The sequence below is a fragment of the Henckelia pumila genome, chromosome 1 (genome assembly GCF_033568475.1).
Source record: "Henckelia pumila isolate YLH828 chromosome 1, ASM3356847v2, whole genome shotgun sequence".
Taxonomy (NCBI): Eukaryota; Viridiplantae; Streptophyta; class Magnoliopsida; order Lamiales; family Gesneriaceae; genus Henckelia; species Henckelia pumila.
This window is the reverse complement of record NC_133120.1, coordinates 78995643-79021962: the sequence shown is the minus strand read 5'-3', so window position 1 is coordinate 79021962 and position 26320 is coordinate 78995643. Positions and strand designations below refer to the sequence as shown.

The window sequence follows — 26320 nt, the reverse complement described above, 5'->3', positions numbered from 1 at the left end:
AACAAATTCTCAATTATAGTCAATTATATATTCATCAATTTTTTTTCAATTATCTCAAATATATTGTCTAGCATGGACGGATCCAACTAAGGCTCAGTGTGGACTGCTGTCCACACTGAGTCGGAAAAATATATATGTATATATATACACGCACACATTAGCAAATTTTAATACAATTTGTGCAAAAATAAAATTTTTGCGTGAAATTTATTGAGGTTTAAGTATCTTTGAAGTTAATATAATTTGATTTTTTGGTATTCCACTAACATGACTTTACTTAGTATATAGTATGTGTGTATGTTTATATTATGTATAATTTGTAGATTCAATTTTTTAATTTTTCATATGCAATTATTTACATGTTTAGTTGTTCACACTAAATCCAAAAATACCACGAGTCATGAGTCGTGCATTTTGAATTTTGATTAACAACCATTTCAAATTTATATTACTTGTTTCATATTTCAAATTATTTACAAGACCCACAAATATTTCCCCAAATTTTAGATCTATTTTTTTCCTTCAATGTTCGTCAATGATTAAATTATTTTTAGATTTTGTGCCTTTTTTCAACCAGGAGTGAATATAATTCATGTTTAATTTTTAAATCTAGAGTTTACATTTTCAACCAAATTTACTTTTGATTACGGATTCTGTACACAATGTTCTTTGTCATTTTTTTAGCGTTTTACATCAAGTAAATGTGCTTTAATTTGACCGTGTGTAGTTTGTGTTTGAATCTAAGACACATTATTTCTAGTTCTCGATTAACATGTGATTTTTTTTTTGCGTTATAATTATAATATATTGTTGTCTACACTCAATCAAAATTCTAGCTCTGCCCCTGAAAATTGCTACATTTATAGCATTTTTTTCTTTTTAACTAATATATCTCTATTGGCTAAGGCCCCGTTTGGTTTCAAAAGCTAGGCCAAAAAAGCACTTTTTTAAGTGCTTTTCAGTTAACAAGGTGTTTGGTTGACCAAAAAAGTGCTTAAATAAACACTTTTTTAAGTCAAAATTAGAGCTTTTTTAAAAGCCAAAAATTGTAGTTTTTAAAAGCACTTATTTTAAAAAATCTCTACAAAATCCAAACGGGCTCTAAATCTTGAAAAATGTGTAATCATATTTTGAATGAATTAAATAAAAACAATGGAATAATTTTTTTCGAAAGAAAACAATGGAAGAATTTTGTTTGTAACTTTTATTTTTTCAATAATTTTTGTGTGGGAAAAAAATGAATATATTTAAAATGTAGCCTTTGCTCCTTTCAAAAAAATGTGGGCTTTAACACTAAACCATTAGTTTTGGAAGCAAGGCGGATTATCATGGGCTTAGGCCCACAATATGAGGGCCCAAGATGCCGAAACTCATAGCTTGAGGAAAAAGAAAGGCAAATCGAAGAAAACCCGGTCGATCGATCTTCACTCCTCCGCTCTGCTGCAAAGTCGCCAGTGAGAGGGAAAGAGATACATACAGTTCGCTGCCTGCAACTGCCCGACGACGCCGTATCGAAGATGTTCAGAAACCAGTACGACACTGACGTCACCACATGGGCGCCGGCGGGGAGGCTTTTCCAAGTTGAGTATGCCATGGAGGCTGTCAAGCAAGGGTCGGCGGCGATAGGGCTGAGATCCAAGACCCACGTCGTGTTGGCTTGCGTCAACAAGGCCAGCTCCGAGCTGTCCTCTCACCAGAAGAAGATTTTCAAGGCCGACGATCACATCGGTGTCGCCATTGCCGGCCTTACCGCCGACGGCCGTGTTCTCTGTAGGTACATGCGCAACGAGTGCATTAATTATTCCTATACCTATGAATCGCAGCTCCCCGTCGGCCGTCTCGTTGTTCAGCTGGCAGACAAGGCTCAGGTTTTTAATGTTCATTATCGTTATGTTTTACCTTTTCGGTTTCCCCTTTGATTTTGATGTTCATTTCTCGCGAGATTTGATGATTTATGGCGCAAATGGTGCTAAGATAGTGTAGTTTAGAGTTTGAATTACATTTGGGAATCATTTGGCTGGGCAGTTTGCTAATTTATTTCTAGGAAATGAAAAACTTTGAGCAAATTTTGTTCCTTTTCGTGTTATACGAACTATGAAGGTTGGTGCATATTTCTATTCATATATTGTTGACTTCTTCGTGTCATTTTTAATACAGTACCCACTAGTATCTGAATAGAAAGCGTGGACTGATTTTTTGTTGCATATTGTAATTATGGAAATAATGTGGTTCAAACAGAGTTTTTTCTGGTTCTGCTGATAATTGAATGCCTTTTTTTCTGAGTTTACCTATGTATGTTGATTCCCAACTTTTCTGGTTGGGGTGGGAGTTCTTCTGAATGAAGTTTGACATGTTAGTTAGCTTTTGCCTAGTTGGTTTGGAAAATATGCAATTCATTTAGGTCGCGCTTGCATAGAAGGATTTTGATCCATTGATTTCAACTAAAATGAAACAATAAATTAAATCTTAAATCCATATGTTACTTGTTTTACAAGTTAGTTATATAAAATAGAATGAATTTCAAATAACGTCATTTTTTGCTGGACCTGAAATTCATCCTATTTATAATTAAATACTATATAAACATGAAATAAGTGAATTTGAAGTTTACGATGTTATTTCTCTAAACAACAAAAATACATTTAAATATGTTTGAAATCCATGGATTTGAAGCACAACCTTGGTATATTTCCATATCTGAAGCTTGTCCAACACAGAATGTGCATTTCAAATATGATGATTTCTTCTGATTGTGAAGTATTTCTATTCATGAAAGAAGCAATTTCTTCAAGTTCGCATCTGTATAATCCTGAATCTGCAGAAGTATTGAGAAACTAACGATGTCTGTATTTTCTATCTGGTCATTGGTGTAGCGTAGAAGTAGCACATATGGGGGCTTCTCCGTAGGGGGAATCAGATTGCATATCCATTCTCAATGGAAAAGATAAACTATTATATAGTTGTTTCTCTCTTTCTTGATGAATTGATGCTTTATCTTGTATGTTGCATGTCCCTGCTCATGAGTTTCCCAATAAATGTTCATACTCATTTTTTAGCTGCAGTTGCATTTCACATACTGGATGACGTCCATTTCAAGCTCTTTATTTCTCCTTGCCTTCATTTCAGTCCATAATTGCAGAACCATTCGTTTTTGCTTTTAAGGTTTCTTTCACTGCATTTTCATTGTCTTAATTCTTAACATAGGTCTGTACACAACGGTCGTGGAAGCGGCCCTATGGTGTTGGTCTGCTGGTTGGTGGTCTGGATGAATCTGGAGCTCACCTATATTACAACTGTCCCAGCGGCAACTACTTCGAATACCAAGCATTTGCCATCGGATCTCGGTCACAGGCTGCAAAAACGTACTTAGAGAGGAAGTTTGAGAGTTTCATGGAATCTTCACGGGATGATCTGGTCAAGGATGCACTTTTTGCATTGAGAGAGACCTTACAAGGAGAGAAACTGACGAGCTCAATATGCACAATATCCGTTCTAGGAGTAGGGGAGGCATTTCATATATTGGAACAAGAAACCGTTCAAGCACTGATCAATGAATTTGAGATTGTGGGCGAAGAGCGCCCTGCTGACCCTGCTGAGGATACTGCTGCTCCAGATGCATCAAGTGGTGCTGGTGCTGGTGATCAGGGAACCCCTGCTGACCAAGGTGTTGCTCCTATGGATATCTGATGATCTCGTTTCATGTGGCTGCCAATTGTGGTGTGACGAATTATTTTCTTGCCCCCAAACGCCCCTTTCCCCTAAAAAACTGTTTGTGGATACGAATATTTTATCTTGTTGAGCAGCATTTGCCCCGTGCTTTTGAGCCATCCTCGTGTGCCTTGCCTCATATTCAAATTAGATGTTGAATAAAATATAATACAGAACTGTTTTCGTTTCTCAGACATTCTAAAGATATACACATTCTGAAGTTGACACAGAAATTTAAATGGTAAGTTATTAGAATTAATAAATTTTAAAAATTAGTTGAGTAGTTACAGCGCATCATAGAAAGTTTCAAATAAAAGTTTTGGTTATGGAAATGACGATATACCAACGATCTCAGTTAGTTTTTCAAGAAGTCAACCGTGGGGCGTTAGTCATGCTATTTAGATGTTGTTTGGGATTGCTTTTAAAAAAACATTTTTAAGTGCTTTTCATAAACAATCTCAACTATTTTTAGTATCGTTCAGAGACTCAAATGCTGAATCAGAAGACTCAGATTTCCATATAATAACTAAAATTATTGAATCAGTTAACAAATTGTCTGCAGCAGTTAAAAGACATCAATTGCAGGCATGAATAAAACCAGCGCCCTAAACTGCAACTCCTAATAATCATGGAGAATAACAATCATAAAGACAACAGCAATCTCGACTTCATATGACAAAATTGTTTGGCTCAGGGACTGGTAGTCCTGTCGTCTGCATTTGTTTGTACATCCATTGCCAGTTCTCTTGAGTTACCTCACCACCAAGAGAACGTATGACAGAACCCCCGCTGCAAGAGCCAATCCGACAGCATTCTTCCAACGACAACCCCTTCACTAATCCATACAAAAAACCGCTCGCAAAAAGATCACCAGCACCAGTGGCATCAATAGCCTTTGCCTCTCCAATTGCAGGAACACGGACAACCTTAAATGAAATCCACTTTGTGTCATCAAATGAAGCGTAAGAATCACAAAATAATGTAAAATACCGAACCTGGAGGCATTGTTTCAGAAAATGATGCCCCAGGACTAAACACGGATGTACTATTTGTCTACTAGTATAACCTGTTGAAAATCAAAATATTTTTAACCCACAGTTAACTAGAGCCAACAAGACATGGACATGGATTCAATTAAAAGCGAGACTCGGTCATCGCATCCAGACACCATTCAAGGCTCGACCTTCAACATACAGTGTATCGTGACCTTGAAGCTCGCGTCTTGATGCACCTTAAAGTCTCAAGGAACCCATTAATGATGCCTCAAGAGTAGGAATTATGAACTTGAAACGAAATATAGAGTAAGAATGATTGATTTTTTTCTGATAAACTAATATTTGATTTATTTTTATTTAATAATAAAATATCCATTAGATAATAAGTGACAATTTTCTTCCATTTTCTTTTTTATAAATTCTAGGACATTAGGACTTAATGTGCCTTGTTTCAATAAGATGTGTGCCTTTCCTCGCACTTGCACTTATGATACATACGAGCCTTAGTCTGCCCTGAGCCATGAAGGTAGTGTTTAGGATCACAAAACAACAAATCAAGGATGTACCAAACTACACAAACCTCTTTTCCGTGTCTTGCTATGCAGCCCTTAGAGCCTAATGTCACCACAGAGTATTGGCAGTGTTTGGCCAAAAATTCAAGTGCCAACTCAGGATCCACATTGTTTTCACTCCTGGAAATTGTTTAGAGTAAAGATAACAGAAGATTCTCTCTTTAAAACACTGGCAGACATAAGAAGCAACAGCCCATCACCTTAGAAGTTCAGCTGCTTCATCCTCATTGGCAAAGCAAAGGTCTATGCTCCCCGACTCCAGTAACTGTAGAAGTGGCAACTTAAACTTCCGCACCATCTGCCATAGTAAGGCAACCACATGTCAGACAACTGCATTCCTAGTACACTAGGGGTGAAAGCTACCAAGTGTCATGTCTTGTTCTCAACAAGTATTCTATTACCGCTCCATCGAAAACATTTTACGGTTGACAAGCTGTTACCTCAAAACTTGCCAGGTCAAGTGAAACGGAGACACCCTCTTGCTTGGCAATCTTGATGGCTGCCTGAATAACTTCTATATTGAATATTGCATATCTCAGCAAGAGCCACTGCATAAATATATAAGGAATAGATGTGTGAACAAATCAATAAAAACAAGTAAATAACTTGATGCGACCAAGCATTTAGAGGTATAATTTCTGATAATTTGTAAAGCAAGGAATCAAGTGAAAATCATGATATGCATCAAATAGAGCTATCTTTGAACTGTAAAGAACAATACAACCTCTTTCTAAGACCTGGCAAAAAATTTAAAGAGATGAAAGGGATGGTCAAAAGAGAAAATATCATGTTGTGATTTTGTCAGTGATTCCTCACCTTGGAACCTTTCAAATCTGCTGTGGTCAATTCATCTGCCTGGTAAAGGAAAAGATATGAGATGTATAAGCAAATATTGACCAACAAGCCCAAGATATTCTTGAAAATCATAAACTCAAATATCAGACTAGATTCGAGTCTTAACATGTACCTTCACTTTTACCGCCGTAGAGAGACATGGACGCATTGTTCGATTGCCTAACTCGTCAACCAAGCAAACACACTGAATCATGAATTTCAAAAGTCAAGTCTCAGTACCGATCAGCAACTATTCTAAGATTCTTACGTTTAAGGAATCTGATTTGCAGAGGCAAAAGCTAACCTGTCCAGTAGGTCCATTTTTCAGCCTCAATCTTGAGAGATCAACCTTGGAAGAGGTCATATTGTTAATGAACAAGCTTCCTTGATCATCATCCCCACAAGCCCCAATTATACCACAAGTGACCCCAAACCCACAAGCCAGGCCTCTGATAGTGTTGGCGACACTTCCTCCTGCGATGGTTATCAAGGGAGATGTAGTTTCAGGAGCAGCCGTAATCTGAGTATTAACCTCACTCAACACGAACTTCAACTCTTCAGCTGCAACCTAGGACAGTAAAAAATGTAACTTAAAAAAGTTAAAGAGTGTTGTGACACATCGAAAACCCACTTAATTCTTGGTGAAAAACCAAGAAAGGCCAGTCTAGGCAAATCTTCACTTTATTGACGTATTCTTGTTGGCAAGATCATGTAATTTGATGACCAGGTATATGACAATGGTCAAAACATATAAACCTCTTCTTATATTAATAACACTAATCAATAGACAAATAAAGAAATATACCTAGAGCAAAAAATCTCGATAAAATTAGATTCAAACATGTTAAAAATTCTTAAATTTTCACAATCTGAAGCACAAGAAACGCAAAAAATATGAGGATCAAAATTAGAGTTTAGCCATAACAATTTGCTCCAGATTTGAGTACGTTCAACAGTATTCGCTTCCAAATTGAAATGGGCATCCATAAAACTCTGAAACAATGAAAAAGATTCCAAATTTATCATAACAGGAAGCACAATGAACAAAGAAATCAATCAATCATCAACAATCTACACATTGATTTGAGTTCAGCAAACAACATTCACTTCCAAATTCCAGATGGGGCGTCCATGAACATCATATAGAAACCCAAAGATTCAGCAAAAATTAAAAAATAAAAAAAAGAACCAACCACCACCAAAAGAACAAACAGAGGAACAGATTACGTACAGGAAACGAGCCACCGCGCTCGCCGGGAATTCGGGAGAGGAGGGACCAATCAACCCTGGCCACGTGGTCCACCAGGGCGGAGGGCTGGAGTCCCAGTATCAGAGGTGCAGGTGCAGCAGCAGCAACATCATCATCATGATTATAATCATTTTCATTCCTGATTTTTTGTTGAATTTCAACACCCATTACTTCAGAGGAATTTCCGTAATTTGGGGGGAGGAAACTAGGGTTTCGAAACAGGAATCTCCCTTGTTAATTTCCCTGGGTTTTCTGCTCTGCTGCCCTCACCATGTCCTCCCCTCTCTGTTTGCTCTTTTGCTTTGTATTTATAGAGCCTCTACCCATGCCCTCAATATTTTTTGTTCCATTTTCATTTTCTTTTTGGGCCACATATGCAAAATTATAAGAAAAGAGCCACATATGCAAAATTATAAGGGCAAATATATATATATATATATATATATATATATAAATTTTTAGCTGGCCAACCATGTTTTCTCATTTGGTTCGCGATGAGTTTTAGTGATGCAAAAAAAACAAAAGCAAAAACCACTAAAACCCACTACGTGGACCAAGTGGGGAAACATAGTTGGCAGCTGAGCATTCCTATATATATATATATATATATATATATATAATGGCATTATATTTTTTAACTGAAAACATTTTAGTAAATTTCCCAAGGCACCATTTATTTTTGTTCAGTTTAATAATCATGGCTGGAGCAGCATTATAATGTACTAGTGTTTTGGATCACTTTGAATGAGAATAAAGGAGATGGAATGTTATTGAATCGAAGGATTTGTGGATTATTAAATGTGTGAACAAATTAAGGATATTTTCGGAGTATTACAAAAGGTTTGCCAAAAAATGTTTCGATTGAATATTATCATTCGATATATGATATAGATATGTAGAAAATTGTTGGCTCGCATTCGCGTCACGGTGGTTGACGACGGCGAAAGAGAGCTCTGCCGTGAAGTAGAGACCGACGGGCTCGACCAAGGTCGAAATATTTCTATACAAAATTATTACTAAAACATATATAATGACGAGAGTTTCGAAACCCATGGTTGTTTTTGAATTTGCAATGCATGGCAGTGAATCGAACGGTCAAAGTGGTGGCAATGGTTTTGACGCGATCACGAATATTCACATTAGATGTACAATATAATAATTTTCCGGCGGATGTATATATGTAAGGATCGGGGGCACATATTATGAATGTTGTTTAAGGTTTCAAATGTTTACCATGAGCTCGTTTTCCAACAAAATTAAACTAATACCAACACATGTTTGGTAGGGTGATTGATAAGAAGCTCAAGAATACATGAGTAGGGAATAAAGTTTGAATTTTACAAGCTTAAATGTAGGTGTGAATAGAGTTTTCTTGACGCATGTGAATAATCCCAAAAATATCGAGAAGTTGTACTCTCCGAATTAAATGCAGTAATTGTTTAAGTAAATTTAAATGGCAATATATATACATTAACGCATTGATGTTTTAATTAACGTGTGAGTTACTATTTTGTGAAGTAAATTAGTTTTTCAGATTAAAAAAATAGGTAATATTTTGATTTTTTTTAATGTGAAGTTCAAAGTTATGAGTTGAAGATATATAAGTTCTATAATTGGTGCAAAAATTGAACTATTTTAAAATTACTTTTACTTAAAAAAATAAAGCAATTGAGTCCGAGATGAGACTAAGAACATCCCCAAAAGCTCTCATTTTAGGGATGTGGCAAAATGAAAGAGCTTCTAACATAAGTGAGAGGAGCTATTTTCATGGGATCAATTCGGTAAGTATTCGAATAGGGATTCAGTGGCTTTTTTTTTTTTTTTTGCGCACCGCATGCGAAAAAAGGGAGCCGTCAAATCTAGCATATATGCACTGTCCATGAGTTAGCATAAATAGAACCACTTTCACAATAAAAAGGTGTAGTGTGTGTGTGTGTTTTTTTTTAATGTTGGCTCCCGGGAGGCCTACATTTTTTAAAAATAAAAATAAAAGCACACACTTAGACCCCAATCTACTAATGCCCCCTCTTTCCTTTCGCTCCTTTTTTTTTCTTTTTTTTTTAAAAAATAATTTAATCTCACATCATTTCTCTTTTTTTAAAAAACAATATTTTATTTTTTAAAAATAATTATTTTAGTTTTTAAAAATAATTTTATTTTAGTTATCCAATATTAACTATAGTTCTGTATGTCTTATTATAAATAAATCATTGTATAATCGAATTTTTAATTATTAATGTTATTCATGTTCAATGATAAAATTAAACCTTTTAAGCTAACAGTTTGAATGTTATAACCATTTGAAACAAGTTGTTTTAACTATCTCATATTTTTTGAACAATATTTTTTTAAAAAATATATATATAATTTTCGATTAATAGAAATTGTATGTATTATTTTTATTAGAAATAAGTAATGTATGCAAAACATATATTATATATAAATTAATTAAGTATATATATGTAAATATATGAAATTTATATATTGATAATGAAATTTAGACCGTGGGACTCGTTAAATTGTGGTGGAAAATTTTGAATTGCGTGTAAGATTCGTGAAAAAATCGTTTGAGATTTTATTTTATACTTGAAAGTTAAGTACTCAAGTTGAACGATGTTATTGTTATTGTTATTGTTATTGTTATTATTATTATTATTATTATTATTATTATTAGACAAATGGGTTTTTACCATATATATAAATTTGTACGTCCACCTTTGATCATCGTGTAATCCAGTCAGCAACTGAAAAGAGTTCGTGGAATATGTTTATATAAATCCAAAATCCATAATCTCATTATCATAGCTTGCGCAGTAACAGCACATTGATAGGTCCCTGTTCGAACCAAAAGTTACAATACCGCTCCACGCATGCCAATCGATCGTCTTTATTTAACCTATAAATTGATTTGGTCCATTAATTTATCATTTAATCTTAAAAAATTTAACGATGTTTTTTGGTTAATTAAAGTTCGAAAAAGTTTCAAAAACTGTAAAAAAAAAAAATAAATAAAAATTGATCAACAATCTAGATAATCAAAATTCAGAAATTAGCTCGGGAAAGAAAATGGGAAGAGAGATAAGAGGAACAAGTAAAATATATTTCATGTTAGTGGGGTTGTTAGTAGGGCTGTTACTGCTGTAGTTAATAGGTTAGTACGTGTTGAAGAATTTCGTAAATTTAGAAAGGATTTAATGATGAACTCCAAGGCATGTTTTAAACGCTATCTTTTAAGAGATGTTTTTAAGATATCTCTCAGGATACAATGGAGATAATAATCTAATTCAAGACATTTGAATCTGATGATGCACCTTTATTTATAGAGAATGAAAAGACGTATCTGAACGAGTGTAACTCTTAGTCAAACAATGTATCCGTTCATGAACCAAAGCATCCACTCGCGAACAGTCGTGATGTTTTCGAAGAGCTTTCGGGGGCGTTGCCCCCGAGCCCCCGCGATCCCCGTAATTTTCGCAGCGAAAATCTTTATTCGTTATCGGCAACAAAATTTCTGAAAATATTCTGAAAAAATATTCTAACAGTACGTAGGTTCTGACTCGGGGAACCAAAGTTTAAAAGGACACAAACAATGCAGAATCATGATCTCTAACAATTATCAACAACACATCATCAACAAAACAGAGCAAATATTTGCAACCTATGTTTGTGATGTAGCCAAAAATAACTTGTATATGACACGTTGTTTCCGCAAAGTCCGGAGTATCAACGGATCCTTGTATGTTCCCGGCGGAGATCTTCAGTGGGTTGTTTCTACGTCACAAAACAAAGTCAAAAGAGCCGGGAGGGTTCCCGGCGAAGGCACTCCGACGCTCAAGTTAGCGATTACTCAAGGAATAATAATCAAGAGTAGAGCGTTATAGTGCTAAAGAAAGTGTGTACCTTAATAATGAGGTGACTTGAGCTATTTATAGATATTCAGAGAGTTTCATGGGTTTGAGCCTTTTATGGGCTTGTGTAGAATTCAGGGCCTACTTGAATTAAATATATATAATATTTAAATAAGCTTGGGCCTCAAAACTATTTGGAGTTGACCTTCATGATCGGGCTCAGACCCAGTTGAACTTTTAGATGTAACCTATCAGTTTGAATCTTCAAATTTATAGTTCAATCATTTTAGTTCAGCATTTAATCTAGTTTCTCCAACTTTCAGATTTCATAGTTCGACTTTTCTTCATTGTGTTACTTTCAATTCTTAGTGCGTGTGTTCATATCATATTCATATCATTTGAAAATTTTATTTTCCATGTTCTTTAATTATATTAGTTAAATTTCGATTAGTTGCATTCAAATCCGAGGAGGTTATAATGGACGGTCAAATTAATCAAACTCACAATGACCGATTAGAAGTTATATTTTTAATTTTCATAACATTTTAGCACGATTTGTGTCTGACACATTCACATGCAAAAATTCAAGACAAACAATCTCATATGTTCAGACTTATATGTATTTTTATATCGATTAAAAAGTTATTAAAAGAAACTCTCGATATACATAATCTGACTTTTTTTTCTTAAGTTTGGAGAAAGATATTATTTCAATTAGGTATTCAACCCAAGATATGGTTCCAAATTTAAAATTTTTCGTATTGGATAACCTACAAACTATCACAAATCAATATTACTTTTGTACTAATTCAGTTGCATATTGGGACAAAGAAGATAGATTCAGCAGCAAAAGAAGAATCCAAGAAAATATAGGAAATGAATAGGTACTAATCATTTGGATAGCGGCATGATTGGGGGGAATGCTCTTTTTTTTTTCTTTTTTTTTTTGTCTTTTTTTAAATCAACGGAGATAGCAGATTTCAAGGGAAAGTGGAGCTCTTCGGCTTTTCAAATTCCAACCAGCCGATCATGCTTTGTTTTTTTTGAAGATTCCCCTAACAATAATTCATGAAAACTATATTATACTTTATATAGCCTACAAACAATATAATATTCAATTTATTTTTTATAGTTTGTCTTTTTTTTTTGAAAATAAAAGTTTTTGATGACCTCAATAATTTATGCACATGGAGCAGGTGTGCCGGGAACAAGTTGCAGAAATATCTTGCAATTTTAAAATTGGTAGGGAGGAAACTGGGTTTCAAACTCGACATCTCATCCTTAAATTCATAAATAAACAGACCATGGTTCATTAGAATGGCCTCAAGTGAAATATGTCGTTGCAAATTCATATATGTATTACAAATACAAAGAATTATTATGCATATAGCTGCGAGCATGGTTCCAAACATCAACCATTCATCGAAGAGATCGTCCCAAAACATGTCCTAATTTATTCATAAGAACACGAATGGACTTGGTTACACAGGTCTGCAAAGGTGGCTTCACCAAGAAACGTTGCAAGTGCATAACACTCGAGACAAACTAAATGAGTTTGCAAAAAGTATTATACGACTGCCTTTTGGGATTTATCTGGTAAGATGTTATCGGGAAGAACAAGTTCTGGTGGTGTTTCACGGACGACACCGAGCATTGAATCATACTCTTCATCGCGACGTGCGTATTTTTTGCGCAGCATTTTTTCAAACTCGATTTCGTCGAAGGGCTTGGCGTTTTCAGCTGCATGGACCTTTGCAAGATTCGTGTAATTTGTGGCAGATTGGGAGATGAAAGTGATCTCCTCAGGCGTGAGCTTTCTCAGGAATCTGGCAGGATTCCCACCCCACACCTGTGGTGACAAAACAACCAGAACAATACAAGTTATGGATACAGAGTTCTCTTAGTTTCAAAATGATAGAATACAGTATCCGTTAGGAAACAAAAATAAAGCAGGTAAAAAATTCTTTAAAAAAATTGAAATCCAAAAAAAATAAAAATTATACACTGCTACATTCTAACATAAAACCGCCTCTACTTTTCTTGAAAAAACATCTAGCTGAACACGTCTGCATCCAAACTAGCATTGTGACGGAAGAAGCGAATAATGTCAATGTACACAAGCATTGGAATGTCTTTGCAATTTAAAGTAAGGAAATTCATATTCATTCACTTGTTTTTTTGGTCTGGGAGGCGATTCAAAACATACCTCTCCATAAGGGACCCTAGTATTCTGTCTCACAAGAGCTCCTGCAGCAACCATGGCATGCTTTTCCACGACCACGCCGTCAAGCAATGTAGCTCCCATACCAACAAATGCCTCGTCCTCAATCGTGCAGCCATGTACAACAGCACTGTGACCTACGAATCCACCAAATCTCAAGTTACTGTCACTGGGAATTTGGATGAAGCTCAAATGCAGTCCTTATGTGACGATCATTATGTTGAATTTTTTTTTGTTTTTCGAAAAAAATAATTGCAATAAACCCCAGACATGGACACTTTTAGAACTAACAAGGGGGAGGAAGTAAAGCAAGAGATGGCTCACCAATTGTGACATTATCTCCAATGATAGTTGGCAAAACCTTCCCGCTTAGGTTAGACTTTGCAACGTGCACAAGGGAGTTGTCTTGTATATTGGTCCCAGACCCAACAGTGATGTTATTCACATCACCTGCATTCAGGAAAAAAGTCAAAGTGATCAAATCATGCAACAACTTAAAAACACAATGATCAAATTTCTCTTAACAGGTGAGAAAGTAAAAGTAACTCCCAATTTTCATTTTTGGAAGTCCTAATAAGATTTCTGATATTTTTAGTGCCGTCGGGAAAAGTAAAACTGAAACAGGAGCAACAGAAGGTAGAAATTGGAAACCCGTTTGCTGGCCAATCTCAGGATGATTAATACTAGTCATACCAATAGAAATGAGGAAAGTGGCATTCATCTCGCAAATAGTGGAAGCAGGATGAGGGACATCTGACTCTCAAAGGTAAGCGGTTATTTTGCTTGTGACATGGAGTAAGGCAGTTTGGCATAACTTAACTACTCAAAACATCAAATTTGTGCAATTAATTTCTCATATCAGTACACAGAAACCATTATTGTTCGAAGCAGATCCTGAAATTTTCTGGCCTATGCAGGATTGCTGATCTCATTAAATCTTCTATTTTTTCCTCATGTCCCTGATAGATGATGAGATTGAATAGTGAATGATAAATCTCAATGCACACCTGATATGGTTAATCTTCAAGCCATTTCAAGGCTATCAGCTACGATTGTGGAAAATAGGAATCAAAAGATAACCTAGAATGACGACTGTTTTGTCATCCTACGCATGTCTTATTGGGACAAAAGTATTACCCAAAACTTTCAGTCATTCGGTACACAAACATAATGAGGCACTAAATTTTTAATACAAGTTTCTCATACAATTTCTTCAGATGGCTCTAGCATGGGTAACATAGTATTTATTTCACCATCCCTCTCAACAATCCCATAATTAGGTGTATAAATTTGGCGATTGTTTCAAAAGCAAGCGAAATTAGAGTGCACTACTAGCCAACTCAGTAAGTCAATTTGCATTCTTTTCTACAAATGAAAATTAAGAAATTACGTAACTTCAAATGAAGAACCTTGGCTAAGTTAAATATCAATATGGTAGACAATATTCAACAACATAAAATCAAGACTGAATATTTTATTAAGGGCTTACCTCGAAGTACGCATCCATACCATATGGAGGATCCTTGACCCACCCGAACATCCCCAATGACCGAGGCACTCGGAGCAACAAAAGCATCCTTATCAACCACAGGAAATTTATCAAAGACGTTCATCAGAGTCCGGTGCCTAGACACTGAAAACAAAAACCTATGAGATAGAAATGGAATGTTTAAGGTGTTCAAAAGAAAATCATTTGAACGACTTCACATAAATGAACACGAGTGCAGGAAAAGAAATGTACATCTGCAATGTTGTCATTATTTCGGAAAACCGATCGTTGGTGTGTTTGGGATAAAAAAATTTAAAAATGAACTATATTATGAATTTGAAGCAATCCTAAATAAAAGAAAACAGAGAAAAAGGAAGGTAAAGGTAAAACAGGGTATTATATGCCTCAGAATATTTCGGACCACCAGATTCTACACAACACTGTTCTACTAATTCTATCCGGTTCTCTTCCGAGAAATTATACATTTGCACTCTCAAACAGTCCAATTGTGTACATTGATTTGCACTCTGAGTCTCTAATATATTTGCCTAGACACTGAAAACAAAAACCTATGAGATAGAAATGGAATGTTTAAGGTGTTAAAAAAAAAAATCATTTGAACGACTGCACATAAATGAACACGAGTGCAGGAAAAGAAATGTACATACTTCTGCAATGTTGTCATTATTTCGGAAAACCGATCGTTGGTGTGTTTGGGATAACAAAATTTAAAAATGAACTATATTATGAATTTGAAGCAATCCTAAATAGAAGAGAAAACAGAGAAAAAGGAAGGTAAAGGTAAAACAGGGCATTATATGCCCCAGAATATTTCGGACCACCAGATTCTACACAACACTGTTCTACTAATTCTATCCGGTTCTCTTCCGAGAAATTATACATTTGCAGTCTCAAACAGTCCAATTGTGTACATTGATTTGCACTCTGAGTCTCTAATATATTTTACTTAAATCAATTCTACGAGAATATTTCTTTCAGCCTAATGTTTTACAAGAAGAAAATAATACAGGATCTTCTACAAGCTCTTTTACAAGACTATTAGCTTGGTATATAGCAATTAAAATATCATGGACAACAAACACCTAGTCACTACAGCAAAGAACTCCAGAAACACAGCCAATTTATCACTGTCGTTAGACAAGCCTCAATAGTCAATTCTAAACTATTTGAAAATTGAGATTAGCTATCGCCTATCAATCACTCTTCTTCATCTAGCTCTATTTAATATTAAGTGACCCAAGTCATTTAAGTCATATTTTTATTAATTTTGTATCAAGTTAATTTTGGCACTCCCCTCTTTCATAACCTGCTACTCATATCCCCTCTCACTTTATCAAAGATGCTTCCATCTGTCGTATATAAAATATCCAAACCATTTTATACATCCAATTCTGATCATATATTTTCAATTACCTTCAATTCTAATTTGATGCACTTCTGTTGAAATGCTCATTCACCTTTGCATTAGAATATATAAATGATATGACCATTAAATACTGTCAGTACCCATGTTATGTTAGTATAGACAATATTTCCTATTTACTTTCAGTTCAAGTGAATTGATATGAATAAGCTGTGATATCATGATCCCTTTACTCACAAGAGTCACAACCCAAATCTGAGTGCAATATATATGATCCGCCCACTCGCAACCCAAATCTTCAAAATGATGTCCTAAGATTTCGTTTTTATATTCATGGAAACCATTTTAACCACATGATCTTATTATAAGACGATACCCAAAGGCATACGAATGCCAAATTATGTATGCTCTTGATTTACCATTTCTTGTTTGACCCCCAAAATTCAAGAAAAAAGGTAAGACGCCTCATCTAATTCTTTCAATCCATAAAGTCTCCCTCTTTCCACAAAACTTCCATGTATAATTTAGCTAATTCCAAAATCTAAAAACATGAAAATCAGACAATTTCATAAAGAACCAAAGGAAATACGGCCTGCACATCCCAAACAGCATATAAAATCAAAACAAATTATTTTTTTAAACAAAAAAAACCGCGACAGAAACTTAAAGAAATAAAAAAGTGGGTAGCATTGTATCCAAAAATAAAAGCTTGAAATAGAAAAGAACATACGTTGTTCTTGGAAATAGTAATTTCCTTGGAGGCGGCAGCCCAGGCGATCCATGGCTTGACCAGTTTCTCTGATCCAGTTTCCCAGCGAATACACCACCCTTCCCAAGGTCCCCATACCCTTCTGCCTGTAGATTGCTCCGTCGATCGTCGAATGTGGGGAAATTCTTGATTTTGTCCGACTGGTGAAGAGTTCACGCGACTTCTTTTCGGGTGTTCGAGGGCTACAGTGAAATTGGGGCAGTGCCACGCCAAGCCTTGGCTTCGATTTACAGGGGTAAATTTGGGATTTCATTTCTATTTGTAGGCCTTGTTAGTCTAAAATACAGATACCATGTCGGCACCTGCTATTCGAAACTCAATTCCATAAAAGCGCATTTGAGTTTATATAATAAGATTCGTTAAAAAAAATGAATCAAGTTCAATTTTTACAATATTTCGCTCGTTAGTTTGTGAACAAATATATTAGTAGATTCGTGAGTCAGCTCTTAGATATATTTGATTTATAGATTTTTATCCTTTTATTTATGAAAGATATATAAAATTTATTAAATTTTTTATGAGAATAAAATTACAAATTTTAGTAAAAATATTTGGTCTCTAAATATAACATTTATTTTTGTAATGAATTTAATAGATATTTAAATTTATAATTTATATTTTTTAACGCATTTAGGCTCGATAAAAACTCGAATAAATTCTTGAGTCTTGAATATATTCCTTAAATAAAGCTCGAGCTCGACTCAACTATAAACGAATTGAATTAAAACATTCAAAAATTCAGCTCGACTCGATCACCTCCCTAGCCACGCACACTGACATAATTCACTGACATATGAATTTAGGTAGTGACAATGAATGCGGGTAGAATAGATATCCGATTCGACACAATTTGTGTGATTGTTCATGGATATGGTTCGAGTAATGAGTTTTAACTTTTTATTTGTGCTACAATTATAAGCCAGTTTTATTTATTTAATTTTTTTGGAAAAAAGCTAGTTTTACGATAAAACAAAATGTTCATAATATTTGATTGCGACCCAACCATGCATCATTAGTAGGATATGCTGGAATACATTAATGAGAATATAATAAAGTGATTATTTATTATTTTTCTTAAAAAAAATACTAAAATTCCTTTTTTTTTTTTTTCTGTTTAGCTATGTGAGTGATTTATTACAATTGAGTTTTAAAGCGAATTTATTTAACTAAATAACCTCCGTTTGACCATGATTTAGAAATATAATCTTCTCAATTTTTTCCTTTGTTTTTTTTTTTTTTACATTTTCTTTGTATTTGAAGGTTATTTTGCAAAGTTTTTTTGAAAGAAGATCATAAATTAAAAAATTTGGTTGACTAAGATCATTTTTCAAACTCTACCATTTTAAAGCTCTCAGCATCCAAACTAGAGATTAGGGGTTAGCATTCATTATCTGCCGAACCGAATTAACAAAACCGAAGTAACTAAATTATTTTAACCGAATTTCTTATTATTAAAACCGAATTAAGAGTAGCAATGCATTTCATGTAAATGAAAACACATGATCTCAAACAAACTGATCGAGGTACTCATCCACGGTGGTATATCTAACGTCCGGATAGAGCTCCGACGCCTCAACTCCGAACGACGGTTCGATCTCAAAGTAAGTTTGATCTCCCTTCACAAATATCGAGTGGTTTAAGGACAATATGAGTTTGGCGTCCATAGGAGAATCTGAAACATCGAAAAAACACAACAATCAAAACACAACATCTCATACGTATCAGCTAATCAATTATTTCACATGTGATGATATCCAATGGCACAAGTGAATGTTACCTTGGATCTGTTTCAAGATCTGTTCCTCTGCCACATACTCCTTCTCCAACGTCTTCCCAATCTTCTTCTCCCACAAAGCAACAAGTTCATTGAACGAATATACATTGTTAGGTGGACTGATGAAGAGAATCTTGTTCAGTGTTCTCGGATCATCCACCGCCTTGATCGTATATATGCCTATATCTCGTTCATCGTTGAATACAGCTGCAGACGTGGGGTAGCCGAAGATCATTGCATGCATGAAACTAGCTATTTTAGTGAACAAATTAATGGATTGTTTAAACCTTTTAACAATTAACAGAGAAATCGATGAAACACCATGATTGAGAAAGAAACTGATCTTTTGATATTATTGAAGAATATTCTAGAGAGCCAAATACAATATAGGTGTGGTCCTATTTATACAAGAAATATGTTTGACTAGACTATTGACTACACGTAAGCAATACAAACTATTTTTGATTTTCTAATACTCCCCCGCAAGATGAGAAATGGATATTATGCATTCCCATCTTGGACAAAAGCAAATTGAAACGTGATGGTAACAAAGGTTTAGTGAACAAATCTGCTAGCTGAAATTCAGAAGAAACATGCATCAACTTGACAATCTCGGCCTAGACCTTCTCTCGGACAAGGTGGCAATCAATGTCGATGATATCGTCATAGCTACAAACAATGAGAGTGAAGCATCTGAATTGAAAGAATTTCTTAATAATCGATTCAAGCTAAAGGATTTAGGACATTTGAAGTATTTTCTGGGTATCGAGGTGGCTCGATCTTCGACTGGTATTTCCATTTGCCAAAGAAATTATGCACTGAAATTGCTATCTGAAGCAGGATTATTGGGATGTAAACCACGAAGCACTCCCATGGATGTTAATCTTAAACTTACACAGGAAGATGGAGAATTGGTTTTTGATCCATCTTCATATAGACGAATGATTGGCAGATTGCAATATCTTACTATCACTCGCCCTGATTTAGCCTTTGCTGTCAATAAACTCAGTCAATATGTTTCAGCGCCTCGAGTTTCTCATATGGAAGTAGCTCTTAATGTACTTAAGTATGTGAAGAGCACAGTTGGTAAAGAGCTGTTGTACAAATCAGATTCTGATTTGCAACTCAAATTTTTCTCAGATGCAGATTGGGGTGCTTGCATAGATACTCGTCTGTCTATTACTGGTTTCTATGTATTTTTGGGCGAGGTTATGATATCTTGGCATGCAAAGAAACAACAGACAGTGTCCAGATCCTCTGAACCAACAAAGCCAAAAAAACAGTGCCACGAACTCTTAAAAACAGAGAGTTATCAGCATGAGATTGAATAAAACCAACACTTAATAAGGTTGAAGAGAATTTTGCAAACCATTGTCAAGACGCTTGTTTGAGACCATAAAGCGACTTATGAAGTTTGCAAACAGCATTTACAGGTAATGACTCCCCCTTGCTACAATAACCAGGTGGTAGTGACATATAAACTTCCTTCACCAAATCACCATGCAAGAAAGCATTGTTGACATCAAGTTGGACGAGAGACCAACCACAAGAAGCAGCAAGAGCAAGTAAAACCTTAACAATAACTAACTTGGCTACTGGAGAAAAAGTTTCAAGATAGCCAAGGCCTTCTTGTTGAGTGTAGCCCTTAGCTACCAAGCGAGCCTTATGTCTTTGCAAAGTGCCATCAGAACCAAATTTTGCTTTATACACCCCCATCGACAACCAACTGCAGTCTTCCCGGAGGTAGGGAAACAATAGACCAAGTCCTATTGATTTCTAATATCTTAAGCTCGTCAGCCATGGCTTGTTTCCATTCAGGAAGTGCATCGGCTTGAGAATAGGTTTCAGGTTCAAGAACAGAAGATATATTATTGATGAATGCTTTGTAGGATAAGGAAAGTTTAGAAGAATCAACAACAGAACATAGAGGATGAGCTGTTGAAGATTCAAAAGGAGATTTGTCCATATAGCAGTAGTAATCTTTTAGATGAGAAGGTTTATGTAAATTAAAGTACGTTTAGAATGAATGCTTTGAGATGGATCAGACATGAGTGGGGAAGAAGATTCAGGAGAAGAAGATGAAGGCATGTGATTAGGTAAAACATTATCTGGGAAAAGCTCAAAAGGAATGAAAGAAGAATTTTCCTTGAACGGAAAAACATCTTCCTGAAAAGAAACATCACGAGATATAAAAACATCATTTGTGTCCAGATTTAGCAGTTTATATCCTTTATAACCCGGAGGATAACCAAGAAAGACACATTTAATAGCTCGGGGTAACAATTTTTGTCGTGTAGACAGTAAAGTAGAAGCATAGCAAAGACATCCAAATACCCTTAAATGAGAATACAGAGGACGTTTGTTGTACAACAATTCAAAATGAGTTTTATTATCAAGAAGTGGAGAAGGTGTGCGATTGATCAAGTAGACAGATGTAAGAATGCAGTCACCCCAATAAACTAAAGGAAGGTTGGACTGAAACAAAAGTGCCCTTGCTACATTTAGAATATGTTGGTGTTTCCTCTCAACAACAGAATTTTGTTGAGGTCTCTACACACAAGAATAATAATGAATGATTTCTTCTTTATTAAAGAAATCAACAAAACCAAGTTCGGGGGCATTGTCACTCCTCACTGATTTGACACAAGTGCTAAACCGAGTTTTAACCATTGTACAGAAAACTGGAAAAATATGTGAAGCATCCGATTTGTTCTTCAACATATATACCCATGTGAATCTAGTGTGATCATCAACAATGGTAAGGAAATATCGATAGCCTTCAACAGAAATTGGAGTGAAAGGACCCCATATATCAATATGTACGAGTTCAAAAAAAATTGCATTGATTTTATTATGTGATACAAAAGACAAACGCTTTTGTTTTGACAAGTGACAAACAGAACAATGTTTAGTATCTGAAGAATCATGGCTGTATTGCAAAATTTCACCTATGACAGCAATTCTAGTGAAAGATGAATGTCCCATACGACAATGCCACAACTGATTTTGAAAAACAGAAACATTACAGATCTTGGAAGAGGACATATATGATTTTGTAAGCACATATAAGTTCCCAACTCTTTTACCCGTCCCAATCACCTTAGTCTCTTTGAGATCCTGAATATGACAGAAATCAGATACAAAAGAGACAGAACATGTGAGGACTTGAGTAAGAGAGCTGATTGATAATAGATTGAATTGAAAATTAGGAACATAAAGCACATCATTAAGGATGAGATCCTTGGATAGTCGAACAGATCCTAAAAGAGTTACTGGGATTGTTAAGCTATTTGGTAATGTTATTGTGGATTTGACTGGCATATAATAATGGAACTGAGATATGGAACAACATATATGGTGAGTCGCCCCTGTATCCATTACCCAATCCATTCTTGAGATGGAAGAGAGTGAAGAACATATACCAGTGAGACAAGATATAGCAGGCTCTTGCTTTTGCACTTCCATGTTGAAACCATCCCTAGCTTGAAGCTTAGTGCTCAGAAAATCAATAAGCTGCCTACACTGGTTTTGAGTCAAATTATCCATCGAAGCATTTGAAGAAGCATTACTAGATACTTGATGAGCTTGACCTTGGTGAGCTTGACCTTTATGTCGATATTGCGACTGATTGTACCTAGGATGTCCAGGTGGATATCCATGCAATTTGAAACATTTGTCAATTGTATGGTTCGTGAAATGACAATAAGAACACATCATTTTATCCACCATTCCTCCCTTTGGTTTCTGAAAATGCTTCGTAGATGCAACAATAGCAGTAACTGGAGAATTCACATTAGCAGCATTAATACTGATTGATTGATCGACATTCAACTTCGAAACCCCCAAATTAATGGACCGTTGTCTTTCTTCTTGTATTACTAGTGAGAAAACCTTCGTAATAGCAGGAAAATGTTCGATCATCAAAATTTGTGCACGAACGTGCACATATGACTCATTTAACCCCATCAGAAATTGCATCACACATTCCTGACTTTGATAGCTCAGCCATTCCTTTGTTGTTCCACAATTACAGACTGGAGTAGGTTGATAATCTCGCAGCTCGTCCCATAGTGTTCGCAATTTTGTATAATACGAGCTAACATCCAGAGATCCTTGTTGTAATTCATTGAGTAACTTCTTAATTTTATATATTCTCGGAGCATTACTTTCATGAAATCTGTCTCATAGATCCGCCCAGATTTCACTAGCAACTGACAGATACATGAGACTATCTGCAATTTCTCGGGTCATAGAATTCAAAAGCCAAGAGATCACCATGCTATTACACCTCACCCACGATCCATAGAGCAAATCATCAGAGCGTGGACGTTGAATTGAAGAATCCACAAATGCAAGTTCATTTTTCGTTGTTAATGCTACAATCATAGCACGACTCCAAGAGTTGTAGTTCGATCCTACAAGAGGATGAGATACAAGATTCATACCAGGATGATCTCCATTTTGAAGAAAATACGGACTTCCTGAATCTTCCGGAATTGAACGAAGCAGCGGATTCAGATTTTGATTGGGTTCACATTCTGATTTTCTCCTCCTCCTCTTGCCATTTTTGAACAAAACGATGATTTAGATCAATTTTGAAAGAAATCAGAGATCCCCCGCTTTGATACCATAACAGAGAAATCGATGAACACCATGATTGAGAAAGAAACTGATCTTTTGATATTATTGAAGAATATTCTAGAGAGCCAAATACAATATAGGTGTGGTCCTATTTATACAAGAAATATGTTTGACTAGACTCTTGACTACACATAAGAAATACAAACTATTTTTGATTTTCTAATAACAATGATAAATGTAACACACATGATATCTATGTACCTTTGGCATTTCCATCACCTAAGATGATCACTTTATCTTTGGGAGGCGCGGAGGAGCCCGGTTGCACCAGTGTGGGAAGGGAGAAGCCCGCAAAATAGTTGGAGCAGACATGGGTGTAGGGAATGCCTTGTGCCTCAATAGCTCTCCGGATTCGGGCCTTGCTTTCGTGCACAGATTTCGCGGGTTCTACGGCACGAGCACGATCTGCGTCGTATCCGAAATCTGATGGGAAGAATCTCTGCACATAGGAAACTAATGAGTGTAAGAAAGATTTGAACTTTGACAAATCATATTATGACACATATCAAAACAAAAGGAGAGATAATCGAGTCGACAACGGTGATGACCGATATTATGACATTTTGGATGGAAAATGCATGTGTTGTTTCTATTTTAGACTTTTGAGAAAATGTATGTGTTGTCTCTACTTTAAACTTTTGAGAAAATGCATGTGTTGTCTCTACTTAGACTTTTGAGACGCGCATGCACCATTCTTTTTTAAGTACTCTCGTGCTCCCGAACAACTATAGTATAAGGAACATCTATAAATAGCTAGGTCTGAGGTCCCTAAGCATACATCTCATAAAGAACACAAATACACCATCTGCTAAAGGGTTGAAGTGCTTAGAAGACTTCAAACCAGGAGGAAAACAGAATACTTACAATTCATTTAATGGCCGGAGTGTTCATTAATGTATAGAAACATGATTTATTTAGAAAAACTCTAACATTTGATATCAGAAACTTGGTACTTCTGCCTTAAACATACATGTTCTTCACTTTTCTGAAATCTTGGGATCGTGAAATCTTCGGAAATGTGATTCTCCAATTTTGATGTAAAATGATAGAATTTTGAAAGCTTGAAATAATGTCTTTGACTGGGTGGAAGAACTTTGTTAAAGATGAGTTCACGGTTGATATATTGAGTCTGATGAGCAGAATACATTATGTCATTTAATACCATTAATGCTTATGCCATCACGTTGGCATCTGAATTTTTTTTGAAACAAATGGCCAAATGTTTTATATTATTTTATTATAAAAATGGTTGAAGACATACGTGAAGTCTCCAAAATATAGTCAACTTGCAACTAATAATAATGACCAAAACCTTCATGAAATGACGACCATAATTGATTTTGCTTTGAAGAAGTCCATTAAAAATTGCGTATTTTGGTACTGGACGATAGTTTGGGATTAAATTATTTCGATTTAATTTGAAAAATAATTTTCGAATTATTAATTTTTATTAGAGGAAATAGGCTCTCAAATTTCAGGTTTGATATTTTCCAATACATGTTTAACAGTTAATTTGGCATGTTATATATTATGTCAAATATTATGTATGTTTATTTATTTGATTGACGTGCAAATTTAATTTATGTTTGGCATTTATATTCTTGAAGTTTTAAAATGCAATTAATATATTGGAGAATATTTGATCATTTTAATATTTAAAATATGTTCATATTAAATTATTATTATGTTATTTATAATTTATATAAACAATTTATGTTAAGATGTGAATAACAAAAGTATATTTCATGAAAAGTTTTGACTTATAAAGATTCACATTGAGAATAATGGAGTTGAATAATAATTATGAAGACATTATAAAAACATGATCTAAGAGAGTTTTTCACATACCGATTTAAACTATCTAGACTTGCGACTCGTCTCCCTGGGAAACGTTGCTCTGTCTAGGAGATAGGTTTTTAAAGAAGTTTTTGCCCTACCTACCTTTCCTGGAAGCACTCTTGGAAAGTGTTATTGTATTAGTAAGTGATTATTATAAAACATTAAGTAAAGACAAAATTTTTGTCGGGCCAGTTAACCGTATAATTTTAAGTAATTAAGTTTGAGCCTCAGCGCCCTTAATTATGCAAAATTATGCATTGAGTTACTTTGGATCATATAATGGACATCAATTGTAATTAATTGCATGAACATAATAAATTTCAACCCACATGGATATTTATTATATTTATATGATTAATTAAAATAAAATATCAAAATTGTATGTTTCTTGATTTACCTACAGGAGTTAAATAAAATTATTTTTTGATAGTTTTTTTAAAAAGTTGCAGAAAAATTTTATTGAATTAAAATTTTAGCCCACAGGCAAGTTTTATGTCACCATATTTTTATGACATGCTTTTAAAACATGATATTTTCCTCAAAATTTTTAAAGTTATAAGCATATATATTTTTTATGCAATTATGAAACCTGCAAGTTTTTCTGATATGAAATGTGACATTTCCGAACTTAAGGGTCATAACTATAAAATATGGAAGGAGAGAATTCTTCTTCAATTGGAGTGGATGTATATTGATTATGCCATTTGGAAAGACAAACCACCTGCTATTACTGAAAACAGCGTTACGAACGATGTTAATCTTTATGAAAAGTAGGAGCGATCTAATCGACTCTGCGTAATAATATAAAGACCAAGATCTTTGCTGGTATGCATGGTTCGGTCGATCAGTATAATAATGTCAAAAAATCACTGAAAGCTACTGATGAACAATTCCAGTCTTCAGATAAGGCACTTACTAGCACCCTAATTATGGAATTCACTTCATTACGGCTCACTAATGTGAGAGGTGTGCGAGAGCACATCATGAAAATGCGGGA

General features: G+C 35.0%; 4 protein-coding genes across 6 annotated transcripts in view; 1 reads left to right on the top strand and 3 right to left on the bottom strand.

Annotated features, from left to right (window-relative positions):
- The first annotated feature begins 1397 nt into the window (after nucleotides 1-1397).
- Nucleotides 1398-3827, top strand: LOC140874875 (proteasome subunit alpha type-1-B-like). Its single transcript, XM_073278338.1, has 2 exons — nucleotides 1398-1868; nucleotides 3205-3827. The coding sequence occupies exons 1-2, from the start codon at nucleotides 1518-1520 to the stop codon at nucleotides 3685-3687; spliced, it is 834 nt and encodes a 277-aa protein (XP_073134439.1). The 5' UTR covers nucleotides 1398-1517; the 3' UTR covers nucleotides 3688-3827.
- Nucleotides 3828-4202: 375 nt separating this feature from the next.
- On the bottom strand, nucleotides 4203-7647 carry LOC140893652 (uncharacterized). The gene is made up of 8 exons (XM_073302728.1): nucleotides 7341-7647; nucleotides 6414-6677; nucleotides 6243-6314; nucleotides 6092-6130; nucleotides 5716-5823; nucleotides 5476-5573; nucleotides 5284-5395; nucleotides 4203-4634 (listed from the first exon to the last, which is right to left on the bottom strand). The coding sequence occupies exons 1-8, from the start codon at nucleotides 7524-7526 to the stop codon at nucleotides 4377-4379; spliced, it is 1137 nt and encodes a 378-aa protein (XP_073158829.1). The 5' UTR covers nucleotides 7527-7647; the 3' UTR covers nucleotides 4203-4376.
- A 4820-nt stretch (nucleotides 7648-12467) lies between these two features.
- On the bottom strand, nucleotides 12468-17277 carry LOC140888306 (gamma carbonic anhydrase 1, mitochondrial). Its single transcript, XM_073295992.1, has 5 exons — nucleotides 17031-17277; nucleotides 14917-15060; nucleotides 13752-13877; nucleotides 13413-13564; nucleotides 12468-13055 (listed from the first exon to the last, which is right to left on the bottom strand). Exons 1-5 carry the CDS (start codon nucleotides 17143-17145, stop codon nucleotides 12774-12776), a joined length of 819 nt encoding a protein of 272 aa, XP_073152093.1. The 5' UTR covers nucleotides 17146-17277; the 3' UTR covers nucleotides 12468-12773.
- A 1181-nt stretch (nucleotides 17278-18458) lies between these two features.
- The window catches only part of LOC140876404 (isoflavone reductase-like protein), a 28867-nt gene continuing 21005 nt past the window's right edge, over nucleotides 18459-26320 (bottom strand). Inside the window, exons 1-4 of one of the 3 annotated variants that reach the window (XM_073280354.1) lie at nucleotides 23686-23809; nucleotides 22266-23398; nucleotides 18847-19050; nucleotides 18459-18741 (exon numbers count right to left, since the gene is read on the bottom strand). In XM_073280354.1, coding sequence (XP_073136455.1) covers nucleotides 18575-18741; nucleotides 18847-19050; nucleotides 22266-22821 — 927 coding nt within the window. In that variant the 5' untranslated portion in view covers nucleotides 22822-23398; nucleotides 23686-23809 and the 3' untranslated portion in view covers nucleotides 18459-18574. The other 2 variants (XM_073280353.1, XM_073280352.1) reach the window with 2 other exon arrangements.

Excerpts from the sequence above, each read along its gene's own strand:
- LOC140874875 (XM_073278338.1), top strand. The coding sequence starts at position 1,518 with ATGTTCAGAAACCAGTACGACACTGACGTCACCACATGGGCGCCGGCG. Across the intron at positions 1,869-3,204 it reads AGCTGGCAGACAAGGCTCAG|GTCTGTACACAACGGTCGTG; the intron begins GTTTTTAATGTT and ends TTCTTAACATAG.
- LOC140893652 (XM_073302728.1), bottom strand. The coding sequence starts at position 7,526 with ATGGGTGTTGAAATTCAACAAAAAATCAGGAATGAAAATGATTATAAT. Across the intron at positions 6,315-6,413 it reads AAAATGGACCTACTGGACAG|TGTGTTTGCTTGGTTGACGA; the intron begins GTTAGCTTTTGC and ends TTCATGATTCAG. Across the intron at positions 6,131-6,242 it reads CTACGGCGGTAAAAGTGAAG|GCAGATGAATTGACCACAGC; the intron begins GTACATGTTAAG and ends TTCCTTTACCAG.
- LOC140888306 (XM_073295992.1), bottom strand. The coding sequence starts at position 17,145 with ATGGGGACCTTGGGAAGGGTGGTGTATTCGCTGGGAAACTGGATCAGA. Across the intron at positions 13,878-14,916 it reads GTATGGATGCGTACTTCGAG|GTGATGTGAATAACATCACT; the intron begins GTAAGCCCTTAA and ends TCCTGAATGCAG. Across the intron at positions 13,056-13,412 it reads CTAGGGTCCCTTATGGAGAG|GTGTGGGGTGGGAATCCTGC; the intron begins GTATGTTTTGAA and ends TTGTCACCACAG.